We start from the raw sequence: 19712 nt of genomic DNA on the forward strand, positions 1-19712 counted from the left end.
CGTCTTTCCCAACTCGAGTCCACACGTCTCGCTCTACGCCCCGAGTGTGCGCCTCTACTCCCGGTCATGCAATGTCGCAGACCCGCTCCCCTGTTCCCACCTCCGTAGTACCGGGTGCGGGCCGGCTCCACCACACTTACCGGGCACTGTGACTGGGCGCCACCGTCAGTCCTTCTCTCTTCCTGTCCATTGGCGGGACTGGCTGGCATCACTCAGGGCCTCCGGGTGCCAGAGCTGTCTCGGTCTGCGACTGCCGCGCTGCTCCGGCAGGACCTTCCGTGTTCCTTCGATTTCCAAATCTCAGCGTCTCATCGTCGCTGCTTGCAATCAGAGACCAAACCTGTCAGCACAGATGTCGCCGCATCAGCTGCCGCGCTCTACTTCTCCAGCTCCCAGAGTCACCAACGCAGTGCCCAGGGGTCTTACAGCCCTCCGGTCACCATTTTAGGATGTAGAATCGTCTCAGATCTCATCGCGAAGTCCCGGGACCAGGGCTCCCCTCTCCTCAGTGTCACAGCTCACTCATCAGGGGCATCCGGTCACACCTTTGGGGTCCGAGCTCCCTTTATGTACGTTTGCCGCCCACGTTGGCAAGATCACCTGCTCGGCTCGTCCTCACTCGCTGCTTCCGTCCGTCATCTTGCCGCTTCCCTTCGGGTTGCGCCGGCAACAAAATCCTCGCCTGTGTCGTGCTTGGGTTGCCAAATGCCGCGATGTCGGTCGGGTTCAGTAGCCCTGAAGTTCCGACCCTCGCTGGTTCAAAATTACCAGGTGTCAGGAGATTTTAGCAGGATAATTTTGGGATCCGGTACGGAGCTATCTGCTCACGCCGCCTCTCCCATCGGCGCTCAAGCCACGCCCCCAACAGTCTAGTGCTCTTAATGTTTAAATGATGTGTACCCTCGGAATCACATGTTTAAGCTGTCTGCCTCGGAAACGGAGTACTATGTATAAGATTGTTTCTTTCGACAGCTTACATCATCTGATTGCTTGCTATCTCAGAAAGCTTTTCTCACACTTCACTTCTAATATCCTGCATTAACAAGTGATCATGACTTCCTGCCGCTTGATCCTTCTCCTTTCTTTCTTCAGAGTGACCCTCTCCTTGTACATTCCATCCTCTACATGCATTCTATTTCTGAGCGTAGCCTCCTCTGCCTCACACTTGTCTACCATAATACTTCTTGTTATAATTCTACAATTTTCTGATCCCTCATATTATATATCACAACCTCTCCTCTTTAAAACACTAACCCTGTAATTTAAAATTACCTAATCTCATCCCGACTATCTAACCAACTATCCGCCTGAAAAAACAGAACACCCACTAATGATCACACCTAACTAGTATTATGTAATCTATCATAAAGTAAGGCTCCACCTACGATTTATATCTAAGAGCCTCCAGGGGGGCCTGGCTTTTAGTTGTCAGTGTAATGTATATTTGGGCAGTGGCATGTGTGTGTAATGGTGTAGATAAGAAGAAAAAGGGAGGTCTCCTACAGAATCCAATCGGGGACGAGGAGTGATGCAAGAAAAACATACAGGGGTCCCTGGTTAGCCAAAGAATTGGAAAAAAAGGTGCTTGCTACAAATTAATACAAAGGGGAGACATCGCTAGCCCTTAAATGCCATAACCACACGTATAATAAATCACAATAATAGAGGAGAATAATCATGAAACAACTGTAAAATGATGTATAGAAAATTGTACAATTTATTCCAGCAATTACAGATACATAAAAAAAAACTTTTAGGTGCCGTAAAACAGTTAAAAATGTACATATGTACACAGAGATAATATTTTAAAAAGTCATGAACACAAGTTGTTGACGCAGCGTTTCGGTGTTATGATGCGACCTTCATCAGGACAAAATTCAAGTTTGAAAAAGAAACATTCAATTAGACAAAATTTACACTCTTTTCTTTTTTTTACAGGGTACAGGAGTAACATCAAATAGAGGTCGATATCAGACAATATCCAGTTTTTATTAAAATAAGGGCACATTACTATCCTCTTTTTATTATGCGTGTGGTATGGACTTGGTGATGAGGAACAAATGAGGGATAATGGATGTTTAAGGAATTACATATGAACTTGTATTTCCTTCGATGGAAATCTGTGGTCAAGACTTATGACTTAGTTTATGGAGTTTAATAAAGAGCACCTCGATAGAAGGTTAATAGTACCTTATGAGGGGAATGGATCAATCCTTTGTGTATAATTCATGGATTCTTCATTGATCCTTTCAGTCAATTTATTATATGATGGTATAGTATCTCCAGATGATTGAGAACTTCTAAACGATTGAAAGTAAGGTGTGATATTACCCTTTAAGCCGTTTAAAAAAAAATTACTTTATAAATTTTGTCTTGATTAGAGCAGTATTTACCTTAAAAACTCGATGTATTTTATTTAGTCGTTCAAAAATCCACTATCGCTTTACTTGCTGATAGTAACAACTACCTTCTCAATTGGTAATTTGGTTGAGGATTCTTGATATCCTATTTGACAGAAAATGCAATACATTTGTTATTCAATGGGCCAATAGATCGCTAGATACCCTACTTAAATTTAGTTCCTTGATCATACTGTATTTACCTTGTCCGTTAGGAATAGTGTTTGAGAGTCAAGGGAGCCACCGTTTATTATGATGATAGTCAAGGTATCCTGATTTGAGGCAACCAGAAAATGGGAAAAAAAGGGAGACATAATCGTTCTTAGTGATCTAATCATGGTGTTTCTAGTATAAGAATTAGAGAATTCTAGAGTACTACTTACCCACTGATATGGGAATCTAGTCAGAATTACTTGTAGTAGACTAGATCCTATGGTACTCCTGTTATTCGTACATCGCTGGGTTTAATTGTTACGACCTTCTCTGTTTTCGCCAGAACAGATTTAATTATTTATCAAGCTCTGGAGAGAAAGAATTATTGCTCTATTTAGTTACTAATATTTTAGTCAAGGTTCTCACTAAGAGAGATTATCAGGCATCTACGTTATTAACGATGTTCGCTCTGAATGTTTTAACTCAAATGCAATAACTATCATTTTAATCCATACCATGCCTAAAATCACACTCATCTCTTTGTACCAACCGTGGCTCATCGTTGGTGCTTATTGCAGCCATGGTTGATCGTTGTCTCAAGATGCAGTATCAAATTGCAATACGCCATATTATTCACCCGTTTCCTTCTTCGTAAAAAGCCATTAACGATTTAAAACACGGGTTTCTCTAGTCTCACCCAAGTGCGTAAGTCTTGCTGACCTGGTGACTGCTCAAGCATTTACTGCAGAGCGGTTACAATTCCCGTTGCCGGTACCCTAACTATCTAACGCTAGCGGCAAAGTGCAAGGGACCGAGATTATTCTAATACGACGGCCCTTCTTACCTTGGAAATATACTTCGGCCTCCCTGCTCCTCTTGTCTCTCTGGTTCCGAATGAATTCGGAGTGTTAAACTCGCGAGACTATATATCACTCCGGGATCATGCTCACCAGACGTCCATTGTATTTTAATTAGTTTTTGCGCGTCATTCTGTGGTAATGACTACACGAGTAGTTTTTATGAGTTGGCTACTAATTAACGCGTCACTTCCTGCGCGTCTGTTGATGACTACACGAGTAGTTTTTATGGGTTGGCTACTGGTTATCGCGTCAATTCTGCGTGTTTATTGATGAAGGGGCTCAACTAATAGTTTTTATGAAATAGTTCCTTGTGTTTTGCTCGTCTAGTAAGGAAAAGCCACTTACTATTCGCTAGAAGTCAGAAGTTCCTATGTTTTGGAAATAATGGTCAATTTCGGATCATGTCCGATTTTGTTAATTTCACGACCAAGACTACTCAGGTAGTTTTTAAAGATTAGCCCATTGAGATTGCGTCTTTTCCTGGGAGCTTCTGGATGTTACAGTTCTTAAAAGGTCCTCTGGGGGCCTATAAATGGTACAGACTACCCGGGTAGTTTATAAGAATAGTTCTTTTAATCCTAGGTTAATAACCGGAGCCTTTTCTACATATCCCAAGTTTTCTGGCTCCTGGTTTGATACCTGTGATTGTATTGAGGTCGAGGGGTATAATTGCCTCTCCCTCTGGTCCTCCCTCGTGTTTGTGCAAAATGTTGTCGCTGTTCTAAAAAAGAGAGTGAATCTCTTTGTGGAGCCCCTGTTGCTTCTTTATCCTTCTGATTATGGTTGTGTCCTTCTCCTATTACTTCTGTTTCTGAATCTGAACTTGTGTAAGAAGTATAAAAAAACCTGACCTTCGATGGGGCGTGGCTAGCAGCCGATGATGGCGGCAGCATAGAAGGCGAGCTCCGCGGTTGAAGCGGCCTCCTCGTCGATCCGACTATTGATCCGTCACACTACAATCTCCTGCGGGAAGGTACCGACGCCCAGGACCGGGCGGCGCAAACAGAGACAAGCGGAACAAAAATCCGAAGACGGGAAGCAGAGTTCAGAGTAAAGCCCGCACTGGCCGCTAAGAAGGTTTGGAGCCGGGGAGTTGCCTGAGGCGGTGAGCAGACAGGAAGTGCTTTAGGCAGGGCGAGACAGCACCGGAAGCGCCCGCCCGAAGACCAGCTCGAAGCAACAGAGAACGCAGCGATCCAGTTTTGACATCGGCCTTAAGGTGCCCGGGATCGGAGGGCCAGACATCCCTGTTGGCTACTCGGGAGCACACCCAGACAGCGTACGGAGGCGGACAGCCCCGCAACCTCCGGGGCCGGAGCCGCCATCTTAGACGCGGAGCACGAAAGAGCCCGGGGTGGGTGACAGCGGGAGCCCCGCACCAGCCGGCGCGGGACCCGAGAGCACCGGCGGAGGGCGGCCGAAGTTGTCGCACAGGCCGTTGAAAACCCGGTAAGAGAGGGCACGGGTCCCGAACAACCCATCGGGCGGGGGCGCAGTTGAAGGCGGTGGCACGCCGGCGCTTACCCTGACTCAGTCGCCGCAGCAGAGGAGCTGCCTCCCGAGCGCGAACCCATCTTCACGGGGCCCCGCACCCCCTCAGGTGCAGCGGTGTTGAGTGGGGCCGCGGACTCCAGCGCGGGGGCATAGACACACACACCTCGAGGCTTCTGCTCTGCAACAGGGCGGTGTTCATGGCGGACGACAGGGCCCCCGCGTGCGGCGTTTGAGGAGTGCCACACACGCACCTCCAGAAACAGACTCATTGGTGACTCCCTGCTGTGACCAGAGGACCGCCGGAATAGAACCTGCAACAACCACAGGCAGCGCCCGCCACTGCTGCTCAGGAAGGGACACGGCGGGATCGACTTCAGGGGGCTGCCTCGCACAAGCTATCAGCACCGCGGGCACCGCGCACCGGAGTGAACGTGGTTGCGGGGCCACAGCGGAACCTCGGGCGACGTGACAGCGCTCTGTAGACTGTGGGTTGGCGGCTGGCTGGGAGAGGCAGAAGGCAAGGATCGTACCCACCAGTGGCTTGGCAGCAAGAGGGGGACGAAGTCAGTCACCCAGCGGCCAGTGTGCTCGGCCGACCCGCTAAACAAAGCTGAAGGCCTCCACAGGGATTGCCCCCCGACAGAATCAACATCACTGGTGACATTATCCGCAACGGGCTACCTCTGCGGGACGTGACAGACGTAACCGCCAGGATGGCCGGTAAAGGACTGAAAGGCGGAGCCGCACAATCCCGTCTCGAAAAATACGCCTATGAAAAAAACTCTCCCTCCCCACCAGATGCGAAAGCACAGGTGGGCAAAACCACGGACGCGGCGGGAGGCAAAAAAGCGACCTTGGACGACGTGATGCGGGCCCTCACCCAGGTGCAGGCAACAGTGGGGTCGATCTCAGCGGAAACCACGCTAATACGTGCAGACTTCCATAAGATGACAGAAAAAGTTAACACAATGGAAATAGTGACCAAGTCGTTGGTGGAAGATGTTTCAGAACTGCAAATAAGTATGGAACGGATCTCAAAGGAAAACAAAGAACTGCGTGACAAGCTGGATGACCAGGAGGGGCGCTCGAGACGGAATAACATCCGTATAATAGGGGTTCCGGAATCGGAGGACACGAGAGCAATGGACCTATATGTAGAAGAACTGATCAAGCAACGCCTCCAGCCCAAGGGTCTCTCGGACTTCTTCACAGTGGAAAGGGCGCACCGAGTCCCCGGGGGACGCCCGAAAACAGGCGCTAACCCAAGGCCAATAATAGCTCGGCTCTTCAATTTCAGGGACAGGGATGCAATCCTACAAGCAGCAAGGAACTCACCCCCCATAAGAATCCAGAACTCCACACTGGCATTCTTTCCGGACTATACGGCGGAGGTCGCACGGAGGAGGAGAACATTTTTTGAAGTTAAAAAAGAACTCAGGGCAAGAGAGATTCCCTACTCAATGCTCTTTCCAGCCAAGCTGAGAATAATGGCAGACAACAAAACATGGTTTTTCGACAATCCGGAGGCGGCTACGGAATGGCTGGAGGGTTGGAGGCCAGCGGGCCAACCTCGCCGCTCTAACAGGTGGAACAAGCACCACACTAGCGGATCCCGTCCGGGCTCCCAGTCATCCGGAGGAGAAGCAGATTCACACTCACCTCTGAACGACATACCAGAAACAGAAGATAACGAAGAACAATGACTTCCTGATGTGGCCTTCTAGGCCAAAAGTAACGCTGACTTGGCGTGCCGCCATGGACACTGGGCAGAGATCCCCCGTGGCCAAGGGAGGGGGCCGCCGACTCTGGAGAGTCCTTCACCCCAGCGAACAAGTACTGTGTTTTGGGTTGGGATCAGGCACTCTGCTGAGTTGGGGGGGCGGGCAGTTCCAAGTCCGTTTAGCAGGGGGGCAGGGTGGGGGGTGTTGGGGGTTGGGTGGTTTTGCAGTTACTGGAATGTTTCACTGGTCAAGACTGGAAATACATGGCACACGCGCGTAGTGTAGCAGGACTCTGGCTACTCACTCGAACTCAATCGATACGACACACTGGTACTCACAAGCACAGGCACTATGGCACGCATCACATGAGCTGACGCAGGGAGGGGGGACTCTATAATGGGGCAGGTGACACCGTTGAGCCTCTTGACCTGGAATGTGAGGGGCCTGGGGGACAAGGTCAAGCGAGGATTAGTATTACAGAGTATACGAAGATTGAGTCCAGCCCTGATCCTACTACAAGAAACGTACTTAACAGGCACAGCAACACAGGCCCTGGACAGGAAAGGCTACCGTATGATCGTCCACTCTGAATTCACTAGGGGGTCACGTGGTACAGGAATTCTAATGCACCACTCCTCAAGATTCATAGTCCAGTCCACGAAAATAGACACGCAGGGACGCTTTGCAGCGACACATGGGCAGTGGGAGGGGAGACCGCTAAATGTGGTTTCGGTGTATATTCCGCCGGCACTGCACACGGTCGCTCTCCCGGAATTAGGGAAATTCCTGTTGGAACTACCGGAAGGGGACCTCATCTTAGGAGGGGACTTCAACGCGGTGGCACACAACACACATGACAGATTCCCGATGCGAACTCAGTCCCCCGGGCCCTCCCGGCTACATGACTTCTTGGAAGCACAGGGCTTGGTAGACCTCTGGAGGCAGCTCCACCCGGACGACCAGCAATACACATATCACTCGGCGGTCCATGATAGTCTATCACGGATCGACTATTTCCTAACACTAGGGCACGGACTCCTCACTATAGATGATGTACAAATTAAGCCAAGGGGTATTTCGGATCACTCCCCGTTGATACTGGTTCTTTCCAACCCTGAACAGACCCGAAAACGCATTTACCCGATCTACCCGGGGTACCTTAAAGTGCCTCTAGTAGCCAAAGCACTGAAGAAAGGTACGAGGTCATACCTCGCAGAAAATGAGGGGTCGGTAGACTCTCCCACTGTCCTATGGGAGGCCTACAAAACGGTTCTTCGAGGGCAGGATATCTCCAATATCACAAACTACAAGCGCACACAGAAACAAGAACTACTAGACCTGGAAGACAAACTTGCCGAGGCCAACAATGCCCATGAGCTTGGCCCGACGAGGGCCACGCTGCACACGCTCCGGCTGTGCCAACAGCGTCATTCCGATCATATACGACGCAGGGTAGTGGACAACATAGCGACGACAGCACACAGGATATATGACGTGGGGGAAAAAGCTGGTAGACTCCTTGCCTGGTTAGAGAACAAACGGGGGGGACAGAGGGCCATACTGCAATTGAAGGATCCTGCAGGGGTAACACGGACCCGTCCATCACTGATAGTTGAACTCCTGGCAGACCATTTTCAAACAGTGTACTCCCCTGAACTCGATGTTACGCGGGAGATGGCAGAAGCATCCCTCGCAGGAGTACCCACTCGCACCTTGTCACAAGACAAAAGAGACGAGTTGGAAGCGGACCTGACCGTGGAGGAGATACAGATAGCTATCGCGGCACTGCACTCAGGGAAAGCGCTAGGCCCCAATGGGATACCGATTGAGTGGTACAAAGCCATGTCGGAGACGCTCTCTACACCCCTACTTCACATGTTTAAGGACTGTCTGGAACAGGGACAATTGCCGCCCGACCAACGTGCGGCAACTATAATAGCGATACCAAAACCCGGCAAGCCACCTGAAGAATGCGGGTCATACCGCCCAATATCCCTCCTTAACGCTGAGAGTAAAATTTTGGCGAAATTACTGGCCAACAGACTGTTGCCCCATCTGGTGCAACTGATCCATCCTGATCAGTCGGGGTTTATGCCACGCAGGAGTACGGCGATGAATCTCAGACGCTTACATGGGGTGGTGGCACGAGCCCCGTTGTTGTCGGAACCAGCGGCGATACTCTCGCTTGACGCCAAAATGGCGTTTGACCTGGTAGAATGGCGCTACCTTTTTGCGGTTCTGGAACATATGGGTTTCGGCCCGAAATTCATAACATGGGTTAGGCTTCTGTACGCAAACCCAGTAGCAAGAGTGGCGGCAAACTGCCACATCTCGAGAGAAATACTGTTAGCGAGAGGTACGAGACAAGGGTGCCCACTCTCACCGTTACTGTTCGCCTTAGTGCTGGAACCTTTAGCCGCTATCATTAGGACCACCCGGTTACTGCGAGGCATACAGTGGGGAGGCGGCTGGGAAGACAGGGTGTCACTATATGCCGATGACATGTTAATTTACCTAATGGACTTAGCGGCGGGTATTCCGGTATTGCTTGCGTTGTGTGAGAGACATGGGACAACCTCGGGGTACAGAATTAACTGGATGAAATCGGTGCTTTACATGCTACACGGTACACCGCCGACCCTAAGTGATGACTGCCCATTAATAATAGAGACCGTCTCCTTCAGATACTTAGGGATCCAAATTACACGGGACCATGCGACCTTTCAGGACCTGAACCTTAGGCCGCTGCTCGAAAGGTTGAAATCGGACGTGCGTCATTGGAAAACCCTCCCATTAACGTTACTAGGCAGAGCGGCACTTTTCAAGATGATGGCACTGCCCCGTTTCCTATATGTCCTGGAAAATACGCCAGCGATGGTCCCACCGTCATTCTTCCGACAGATATCAACTCAACTGTCTGGCCTACTGTGGGGAAATAAACTGGCTAGGGTCGCACATTCGAAACTGATTAGAGACTGGTACAGTGGGGGGATAGCACTCCCCAATCTAGAACTATACTATTGGGCAGCTCACCTTAAGGTGATCAACCAATGGATACATGGTCCACAAGACGACCCGGCATACTTAGCAGACAGACGTCAACTAGGAACAAACACCCTTCTGGCCCCACTCTATAACAAGGGACTGACGGCAAAGCTGAGCGGCCCGACCAAACACACAGTAACGCTATGGCATAAAGCCCAAACACGACTAAAATGGGAGGGAGTGATTACACGACTCACACCCTTGTGGGACGCCAAGATCCTGGGTAATCTGAGGCACAGTAAAGGGTTTGATCAGTGGGACAACATCGGGATTTCCACGGTGGGGGACATGTGGACGAAGGATGGGGTGGTTTCATTCGAGACTCTGAGGGAACAATATGAAATGGGCATTAATGAAACATACCGCTATATACAGATTCGACACGCACTAATGACGGCAATAGAGCCAGGTACTAATATCCCGGAGTCGGCTCCGTTGGAAGACCGACTACTCACAGACTACATGGAAGCCAGTGCTACTTCCCTCACCTACCGTAAACTGATAAACAATCTACCCGACCCGTTGCAGAAACTAAAAGAGAAGTGGGAGGACGAGATAGGGGAGTTGGATGAGACGAATTGGAATGCAGCTCTGGCATCGCCCAAAGAAGCCGGTATCTCGGCGAAATTTAGGCTAGTTCAATTTAAAATTCTACACCGAGTATATTACACTCGCACGACTCTACATAAAATCCAAAGAGCAGATAACCCATACTGCCTAAGACACTGTGGGGAGGAAGGCACACTATTCCACACCCTATGGTCTTGCCCCAGCATGGTGGACTACTGGCGGCGAGTAACACGCACGGTCGCCCAGACTTTACAACTCCCAATCACACCAGACCCGAGGGTATGTTTGCTGAATGTGTGGGGCCCGAACAACTTGACTCCGCATGGAAGAAAATGGGTGGTCATCGGCATGATGTTGGCGAAGAGAGACATAGCACAGAAGTGGGGGGCATCCGAAACACCGACCCTAGCACAGTGGTGCAGAAACATGGACATGCTTATGATGGTAGAGAGGGCGGTCTATCAACAAAGAGCTAACCCACGTAAATGGAACAAAATTTGGTCACCTTGGAACACATATAGGGGGGATCTGTGTGACCCATTGCAAGAAGAGGAGGACGTAGATAGTTCAGGGGAAGACGATGACATGGAGTAGGGGTGGGACGGGAGGTGGAAGAGGGCGATGCCAGGAGGGCCCCAGAGGTTCCAGTGCTCTCAGGGCTGAGATAATAGTTGTGCAACCTGTGATGTGAAGAGCCTTGACCGCTATACTGCTTCTACTTAATGTAACGATGTATTGATTGAACTGTGCCAAACTTCCACTTAATGACCTTTACAGTTGAGGGTTACTTAATTAAAACAAAGAGTTGCATTAAGGGTTGGCTGTAGCTGAATGTTGAAGCTGCACCGACGAATTTACATTCTTGTGATTATGATTATATGGATGCAACAATAAAACAATTTTCAAAAAAACAAAAAACCTGACCTTCTTTTTTTGGGAGTTCTTCCCTTGGTTTTGTTGCCATGGTCTTCGATATTGGGGATTTTCCCTAGGTCGCTCGTAATAGTCTTTTTGGAGGTAGGGGTAGACATGTTCAGGGTTGTATTTTTCTATATCTTTCCTCAGTTTATTACTCTTTTTATTTATGAGATAATCCCTGTATCCATTAACATCATTTTGGATGTCCTCAAGCTTTTTTTTAGCATCATCCAGAGCAGTACTCTCTTCTAGTTTCTTTTCTAAGTCTTTCATTTCCTGTCTTTCTATAATTAAAATGTCTGTAGCCGTTTCTATTATTAAAAGCATCCAATCACGGCTGCATCTATTGGCCACAAGGGTCCAATTCTTTATAAATTTTTGGTTATTAATGAAGATACCAGGTTCGTTGGTCACCTGGAGGCCTCTAGGGATTGTCCCATTTTTACAATAATCTATTAAAAAATCAGAGTGCAAGTCTGTTCTTATTATCCTCTTTTTATTATTCCACAAATTGCGCCACTCTTCTTCGTCACTGTTATTAACATTGACTGTAGTTACGTTTTTTATAGTGCCATTGATGATCTTATTGAATTGATCCTCACTGTAACTATGCGTTTTGAGGCCTTCCATACTGGCCTATGAGCGGAAATGCTCTGAGGTATATCAAAACACCTCCCCGGTTAACAAACCGTATCAAGTAGATAAGAAGAAAAAGGGAGGTCTCCTACAGAATCCAATCGGGGACGAGGAGTGATGCAAGAAAAACATACAGGGGTCCCTGGTTAGCCAAAGAATTGGAGAAAAAGGTGCTTGCTACAAATTAATACAAAGGGGAGACATCGCTAGCCCTTAAATGCCATAACCACACGTATAATAAATCACAATAATAGAGGAGAATAATCATGAAACAACTGTAAAATGATGTATAGAAAATTGTACAATTTATTCCAGCAATTACACATACATAAAAAAACTTTTAGGTGCCGTAAAAACAGTTAAAAATGTACATATGTACACAGAGATAATATTTTAAAAAGTCATGAACACAAGTTGTCGACGCAGCGTTTCGGTGTTATGATGCAACCTTCATCAGGACAAAATTCTAGTTCGAAAAAGAAACATTCAATTAGACACAATGTACACTCTTTTCTTGTTTTTTACACGGTACAGGAGTAACATCAAATAGAGGTCGATATCAGACAATATCCAGTTTTTATTCAAATAAGGGCACATTACTATCCTCTTTTTATTATGCGTGTGGTATGGACTTGGTGATGAGGAACAAATGAGGGATAATGGATGTTTAAGGAATTACATATGAACTTGTATTTCCTTCGATGGAAATCTGTGGTCAAGACTTATGACTTAGTCTATGGAGTTTAATAAAGAGCACCTCGATAGAAGGTTAATAGTACCTTATGAGGGGAATGGATCAATCCTTTGTGTATAATTCATGGATTCTTCATTGATCCTTTCAGTCAATTTATTATATGATGGTATAGTATCTCCAGATGATTGAGAACTTCTAAACGATTGAAAGTAAGGTGTGATATTACCCTTTAAGCAGTTTTTTTTTAAATTACTTTATAAATTTTGTCTTGATTAGAGCAGAATTTACCTTAAAAACTCGATGTATTTTATTTAGTCGTTCAAAAATCCACTATCGCTTTACTTGCTTATAGTAACAACTACCTTCTCAATTGGTAATTTGGTTGAGGATTCTTGATATCCTATTTGACAGAAAATGCAATACATTTGTTATTCAATGGGCCAATAGATCGCTAGATACGCTACTTAAATTTAGTTCCTTGATCATACTGTATTTACCTTGTCCGTTAGGAACAGTGTTTGAGAGTCAAGGGAGCCACCGTTTATTATGATGATACTCAAGGTATCCTGATTTGAGGCAACCAGAAAACGGGAAAAAAAGGGAGACATAATCGTTCTTAGTGATTTAATCATGGTGTTTCTAGTATAAGAATTAGAGAATTCTTGAGTACTACTTACCCACTGATATGGGAATCTAGTCAGAAATACTTGTAGTAGACTAGATCCTATGGTACTCCTATTATTCGTACATCGCTTGGTTTAATTGTTGCGACCTTCTCTGTTTTCGCCAGAACCGATTTAATTATTTATCAATCTCTGGAGAGAAAGAATTATTGCTCTATTTAGTTACTAATATTTTAGTCAAAGTTCTCACTTAGAGAGATTATCAGGCATCTACGTTATTATCGATGTTCGCTCTGAATGTTTTAACTCAAATGCAATAACTATCATTTTAATCCATACCATGCCTAAAATCACACTCATCCCTTTGTACCAACCGTGGCTCATCGTTGGTGCTTATTGCAGCCATGGTTGATCGTTGTCTCAAGATGCAGTATCAAATTGCAAAACGCCATATTATTCACCCGTTTCCTTCTTCGTAAAAAGCCATTAACGATTTAAAACACGGGTTTCTCTAGTCTCACCCAAGTGCGTAAGTCTTGCTGACCTGGTGACTGCTCAAGCATTTACTGCAGAGCGGTTACTCCATAGACTAAGTCATACATCTTGACCACAGATTTCCATCGAAGGAAATACAAGTTCATATGTAATTCCTTAAACATCCATTAGCCCTCATTTGTTCCTCATCACCAAGTCCATACCACACGCATAATAAAAAGAGGATAGTAATGTGCCCTTATTTTAATAAAAACTGGATATTGTCTGATATCGACCTCTATTTGATGTTACTCCTGTACCATGTAAAAAAAAGAAAAGAGTGTAAATTTTGTCTAATTGAATGTTTCTTTTCCAAACTAGAATTTGTCCTGATGAAGGTCGCATCATAACACCGAAACGCTGCGTCGGCAACTTGTGTTCATGACTTTTTAAAATATTATCTGTGTACATATGTACATTTTTAACTGTTTTTACGGCACCTAAACGTTTTTTTATGTATGTGTAATTGCTGGAATAAATTGTACAATTTTCTATACATCATTTTACAGTTGTTTCATGATTATTCTCCTCTATTATTGTGATTTATTATACGTGTGGTTATGGCATTTAAGGGCTAGCGATGTCTCCCCTTTGTATTAATTTGTAGCAAGCACCTTTTTCTCCAATTCTTTGGCTAACCAGGGACCCCTGTATGTTTTCCTGTGTAATGGTGTAGTCAGGATCTTTTATTTCTAGTGAGATTGATCCTTTATCAGGTTGAGGAGGTGCCCTTATTTGGCCACAGCAAGCTGTATCCAACAAAAGTGCTGGGTGTCTGCTCGCTCATATTGTTGCTGAAGTTTCTCAAATGTTATCAGGCCTTTAGGGCCCCCTTTCTCCCCTATTTTAGATATGCCCAGGAGGTCCCATTTGCGAAATCCCCTCAACCTAGTCAGGCTGGTATCATGGGCAAGTCCTACAGGGGTGTTTCTAGTGTAAATTTACCATGCCATCCTAATGCTTGATAGGCCTTCCTCCAAATATTGATAAATGTAGCCATCGGAGTTGGTTCTGGCTCACCACACCTCCACCATATAGTTCCCTGGGATATGCTTTAGATGTCATTGCCCTACCGTCTGCCTGAAGTGAGGGTTCCTGTGAGGTAGCAAATTGTCATTTACATAAAGAGTTGCGTGGCCAGTAATAAAGGTTTAGATCGGGTAAGGCTATGCCCCCTTCATCTGGAGACTTAATCAGCGCATTCAGTACTATCGTAGGGATGACCCTGTCCCAAAGCAGAAATCTTGTCACACTACTGACCTTTTGGAAACAGAAGTTTGAAATCTCATAGGGTGTGTTCTGCAAAATATAAAGAGATTTTTGCAGTGTGATCATTTTATAAAGTGCAGACCCTTCCTAGTGTTGATGGTGGGACTTTTCTCCAGTGTTCAACATCTCTGCCTTATATACCACTAAGGGCCATATGTATGACGCTCAAATGGGTTCACAAACGCCGAAATTCTGCGTATATCGGCGTTTGCGAACTCATTTTCGCTAAATGGGATGTATGTCACAAATTTGAGTGCAAAATAAGGAATCGCAAATCTGCGTGGAGTGCGTGGAAATGCCACAGATTTGTGCCTATTCTCCAAATATGTTTAGCATTTCTGATAACCTGGGGTTGAGCAACAAGACCTTTCCTCACCTCATACAAATTCGACCTCGTCCCTCCAACAGTATCAGAGATAAAAGGGTTTCTTATCAGTGCTCATATACAATTCAGACTGTGCAGCGTGGCTTGCAAAGATATTAATCATAATTGCTCACCTTACATAACACGATGGCTCACAATCTAGGCCTCAGGAGCAGAAAGTTGTCAGGATCTGTTTACAGGGTCGATACTGCTTCAGCGCTAATGTGCAATAAGGTGCCCAAAGAGCTGTCCCTAGACCCAATCATTCTGCCTGGTGTCAGGACCTGTCCCTAGCCATTAAGAGAAGGTAAACTGCAAAGTGATTTGATTTATCTTTTAAAGGGACAGTAACTGAAGCATTTATTTACTAACTAATATTTCTGTAGCTGTTCATCTAACTTGAGGTTGTGGTCCATTTGTTAAAATAAACTAAAGTAGTAGAAGGTGATTGAAATCTCAAAAACCCAAATGATTCAATGAGAAGGAGCAAATATAGGCGATCCAGAGGTGGGTATAAACTAGTGAACACTAGATTCTCGTGTGTTCCCTACCTTTCTGACAATAGCCAAGAGTATGTCATGTTCCTTCGACTCTACAACCAACACCTCCCAGTGAAATCATCAATCCATTTTCCAAAACCGCATTCACCCAGCTCACCTCACAACATCATCTGCTTCTCGACAGTCAGAGGAGGGCATAGGGATTTCACATCGTTCATGCAGTATAAAACTCTGCAGACTTTCAGGTTAGTGATCACAACAATCTGTAATCTGATTAAGCAAGAGCAGGATAGTTCCCTCTCTACTATTCCCAATAAGTGTTGGTGAACCTTTTTCTGCTCTGTTACCAATACTGTTCAGGTTGGTATCCTGGCTATTGAGTAAACTGACCTGTAATTTGCCACAGTGCCCATTACTGAATCTGTCATCTTCACCATAACGCTTTGTTCTCTATCACACACCTAAATCCTGCTGGGTCCTACAGCGCTATGTAAATATATTAGATACAGCAGATAAACTACTTGGTTCCCACAAACAAGTAAGCCTGAAACAGAGCTGCAGAAGGGCCAGCCCAACAAATGCTTTAAAAAGTCCACACATGTAGATGCTGCAGCAAAGAATCAACTCGCAAAAACAGTTAAACTCATTGCAGCACATGATGCACTATACATTCCACTTAGAGTTCCTGGAGAAGTCAAAATTGTTCTTGTTGTGTTTTATTTTGATATGTAAACAAAAGATAATACCGCAAATGAAGAGAAAAATCTACAAGTCCTTCGGCACACACACAATACAAAAATCTTCCAAGGTTAAACTTATTTTACTTTGACACTACAGTATACAAACAATTTAGAAATGTAATGCTAATCATTACTAAACACATGCCAAAAAAACACAACATACACTATGAAGCAATTGTTCTTTGATCATTGATGGAAGTTCTTTCCAGAGAACAGGAAAAAGTGACCGTACAGAAATTACATTGAAATGCCATAATAATGGTGTTTGGTGCTATAAAAAATGATGCAGCGGTGCGACATTGCCCTTGGCGCACAGCACACTGCTTATCTTCTTTTAGTGTCTTGAGCACACTTTGGATTGAGGGTTCTATTTCACTGATCTGGCCTCCCCATTACCATCTATGGTTATTTTATTCCTAAGGCATCCCTAGAGCATATAAAACCTCTAGCAGACCGTGTGCGAATCTCCATTCATGAGCAACCTCTGCTTATCAGCACAAAAACATTAGAAGACATGGATATCCCAGGTAGGAAACACGCTTCTTGAATTTTGAAAGTCTTAAACAAACTGATCCCTCCTGAAGTAAAAACAATGTTACATTTAAGTTGTTGATGTGTAGATGGATCTTCTCATTGATCAAACATGGAATACATAAGCTGCGGCAATAAGACATTATTTGCAGAAAAGCCTATGATAAGAGTGCAGTGATTCTCCATTGCCATCCTCTTCAGAAACATAAGGACATCTTTATACCATATTGTCCCACCCGCCCCCTTACCCGCCCTAATCCTGTGTCAGAGATGTGACAGTTGGGAGACCCGGTTAATTCTGAGATTTCTTTGGATGCTCATGTGCGAGCAATGTCGAAAAATTCGTTTTATAATTTTTGCACTCAATCATATACTTTCTTTTTCACTAAGGCTTACAAGATCTCAGTAATCAGTGTACGAATCCATTCTCGCATCGATTACTCCAAAGCTATTTTTCTGAGTATCTCATCCAAAACATATTCAAAAGGTAACTTAAGGGTGATCTTTGATACAAAAATATGATCACATTTATGAAGGGAATCAGAACGTAAACAGGCACAGCTTTAAATCTGTTTTGTTGCATAGAACCTCTCAGCTACATGCCTAGCCCAAAGATTTCCAGCATATAAACAGGATTTCAAACTGCATTCTGCCTCAAAACACGTTTGATTGTACCCAAGTTCAAATCAGCTAAATGGAGTAATAAAAATGTCAGGATTCTCAGTGCCAAACTTAGGAACAAACTGCCCCAACACCTGAGAGGTCAAGATAACTTATTCACGGTCAGGACATTTTTAAAAAAGTTCTTTTTTAGAAGAGTCTGCAGACTGTTATTCCACTTGATTGGGTGCCCAATGTGAGCGCTGACAGAGTGGACATTTCGCTTTATATATTACTACACAGATCGTGCACAACAAAACATGTAAATCAATTTGAGACACTAAAATCAAGGATGATTTTAACACATTATATTAAAATGTTTGCTCTTACTTGGTCTGTGTGAGGTGACTTCCCTTTTTCTTCGAAATAAACAAGATATAATGGAGGACAAGTAGCTAAAGATGATGAGGGGTGGAGGCAGGACCGGTTTTTCAAGATGTGTCATGATGTCGTGATAGCGCTGATACTTCCATAGTATATTCGAGATCATCTTCCCTTGCAGATAAACATTGCTGCCGTGGAGAAAAAAAAGTGTTCAAAATTGATGTGCAACGCCAGCAATTGTTTTGAATATCTGCATACTATCGTATGCACAAAATAGCGTGCTTTATTTGCAATTTATCGATGGCAGGGATCAAATATCATAGGGGTTGAAAAAAAACTCTGTTTTGAATCAAACAGAAACGTACAACCATAAATCTTGTTGAAAGGTAAATTGTACATAGAAACATTATCATTGGCATTGGAAGTAAAAGGCAGCTTACACTTGTAAACCGAAACTTTTCTTCCAGTGATCAAAAACAGTTTTATAATAGTAACTTTATATTTATTCAACGGTGGTTGGTGGCAAATGACATGGGGGGGGGGGGTTATACACATAACATATATAAACATACACATTTATACAACAAATACACAATAATATATTTATTAACATAAATATGCACATATAAAAAAAATCACTTACCTTACACTGCAGTTCAATGTTCTGCAGCACGTCCTCCTTACTCTGCAGCACGTCCTCCAAACGCAAAGCCCACAGCCAACTCCCTCACCCAATCGAGACGGTGTTCTAAAGCGTCTTGATTGGCTGGAGCGTGCTGGCTCCGCTCTTCAAAAAGGCACTGTGGGTCCGTGCCTACTCTCCAACCAAGCTGTCCAACACAGCCGGGTTGGAAAGGTTTCAATTGCGCATGTCAGTTTGGCCATAGCAAGGTAGCCGGCCAAACCAACATACAAACACAAACTTTAGTGGTCACTCCTCACTGCTGCCAATCATTTACAGCAGTGGCGCACTGGCCCTGCCCTGCCCTCCATTTGCTGGCATAAAGTGTCAAAAATATAATGGCAATAAAATAATGTTATTAACATTTCATTTTTGATGCTTTCTGCCCAGCAGTGTGGCGGGGCGATGCTGCTCCGCTCCCACGGAGGAACCAATTCTGCATTTATTGCCAATATTTTTAGGTTTTTGAAGGGAAAAGTCTAAGTTTCTTTATGACACAGTCAAATTGTATCCAATCAAACCCTATGTTTACTGAGACCAACAGATTTTTTGTAGCAGTGCAAAAAGCATGACAGTTTTAAAACTCAGAGCCTAGAGTCAACCTAACAACGAGAAACCATTTAACACACCATAAAAAGCCCTGTACAATCCCATTTGTTCAACTTTTTTGATAGCAAACATAGATAAACACTATAATTCAGGAATTTCAAGAATTATACGTGTAAACTACACCATGCACAGTTTATGCCCAAGTAGGTGCTTAGTTGTTGCCTTGTCAAGTATTTGTGAACACGCTCTTCCAACTCATATGTTTAAGGCTGCCATCTCTGGGGCTTACATAGGGTTCTGAGTACTCTCCAATCTCCCAGGTCAGTGGAGAGGTACGCTCAACTGCCGGATAGGATATAGCCCGCCTTATTTAGAGATGTACGTCATGCAGAAGGACCTCTCTTTGCCTTGAGCAGGGCCGTTTCCACAGAGACTTTCCTGAAGGC

At 44.9% G+C, this 19712-nt stretch overlaps 1 protein-coding gene across 2 annotated transcripts in view; it reads right to left on the minus strand.

Moving 5' to 3' along the window:
- The window catches only part of LOC144826433 (transient receptor potential cation channel subfamily M member 7-like), a 1864676-nt gene that overhangs the window by 485519 nt on the left and 1359445 nt on the right, over positions 1 to 19712 (minus strand). For both annotated transcript variants that reach the window (XM_078684758.1, XM_078684759.1), the window contains one exon: positions 18042 to 18223. In XM_078684758.1, the coding sequence (XP_078540884.1) occupies positions 18042 to 18223 (182 nt within the window). The remainder of the gene's footprint in view (positions 1 to 18041; positions 18224 to 19712) is intronic.

Source organism: Lissotriton helveticus, chromosome 3_2, assembly GCF_964261635.1.
Source record: "Lissotriton helveticus chromosome 3_2, aLisHel1.1, whole genome shotgun sequence".
Lineage (NCBI taxonomy): Eukaryota > Metazoa > Chordata > Amphibia > Caudata > Salamandridae > Lissotriton > Lissotriton helveticus.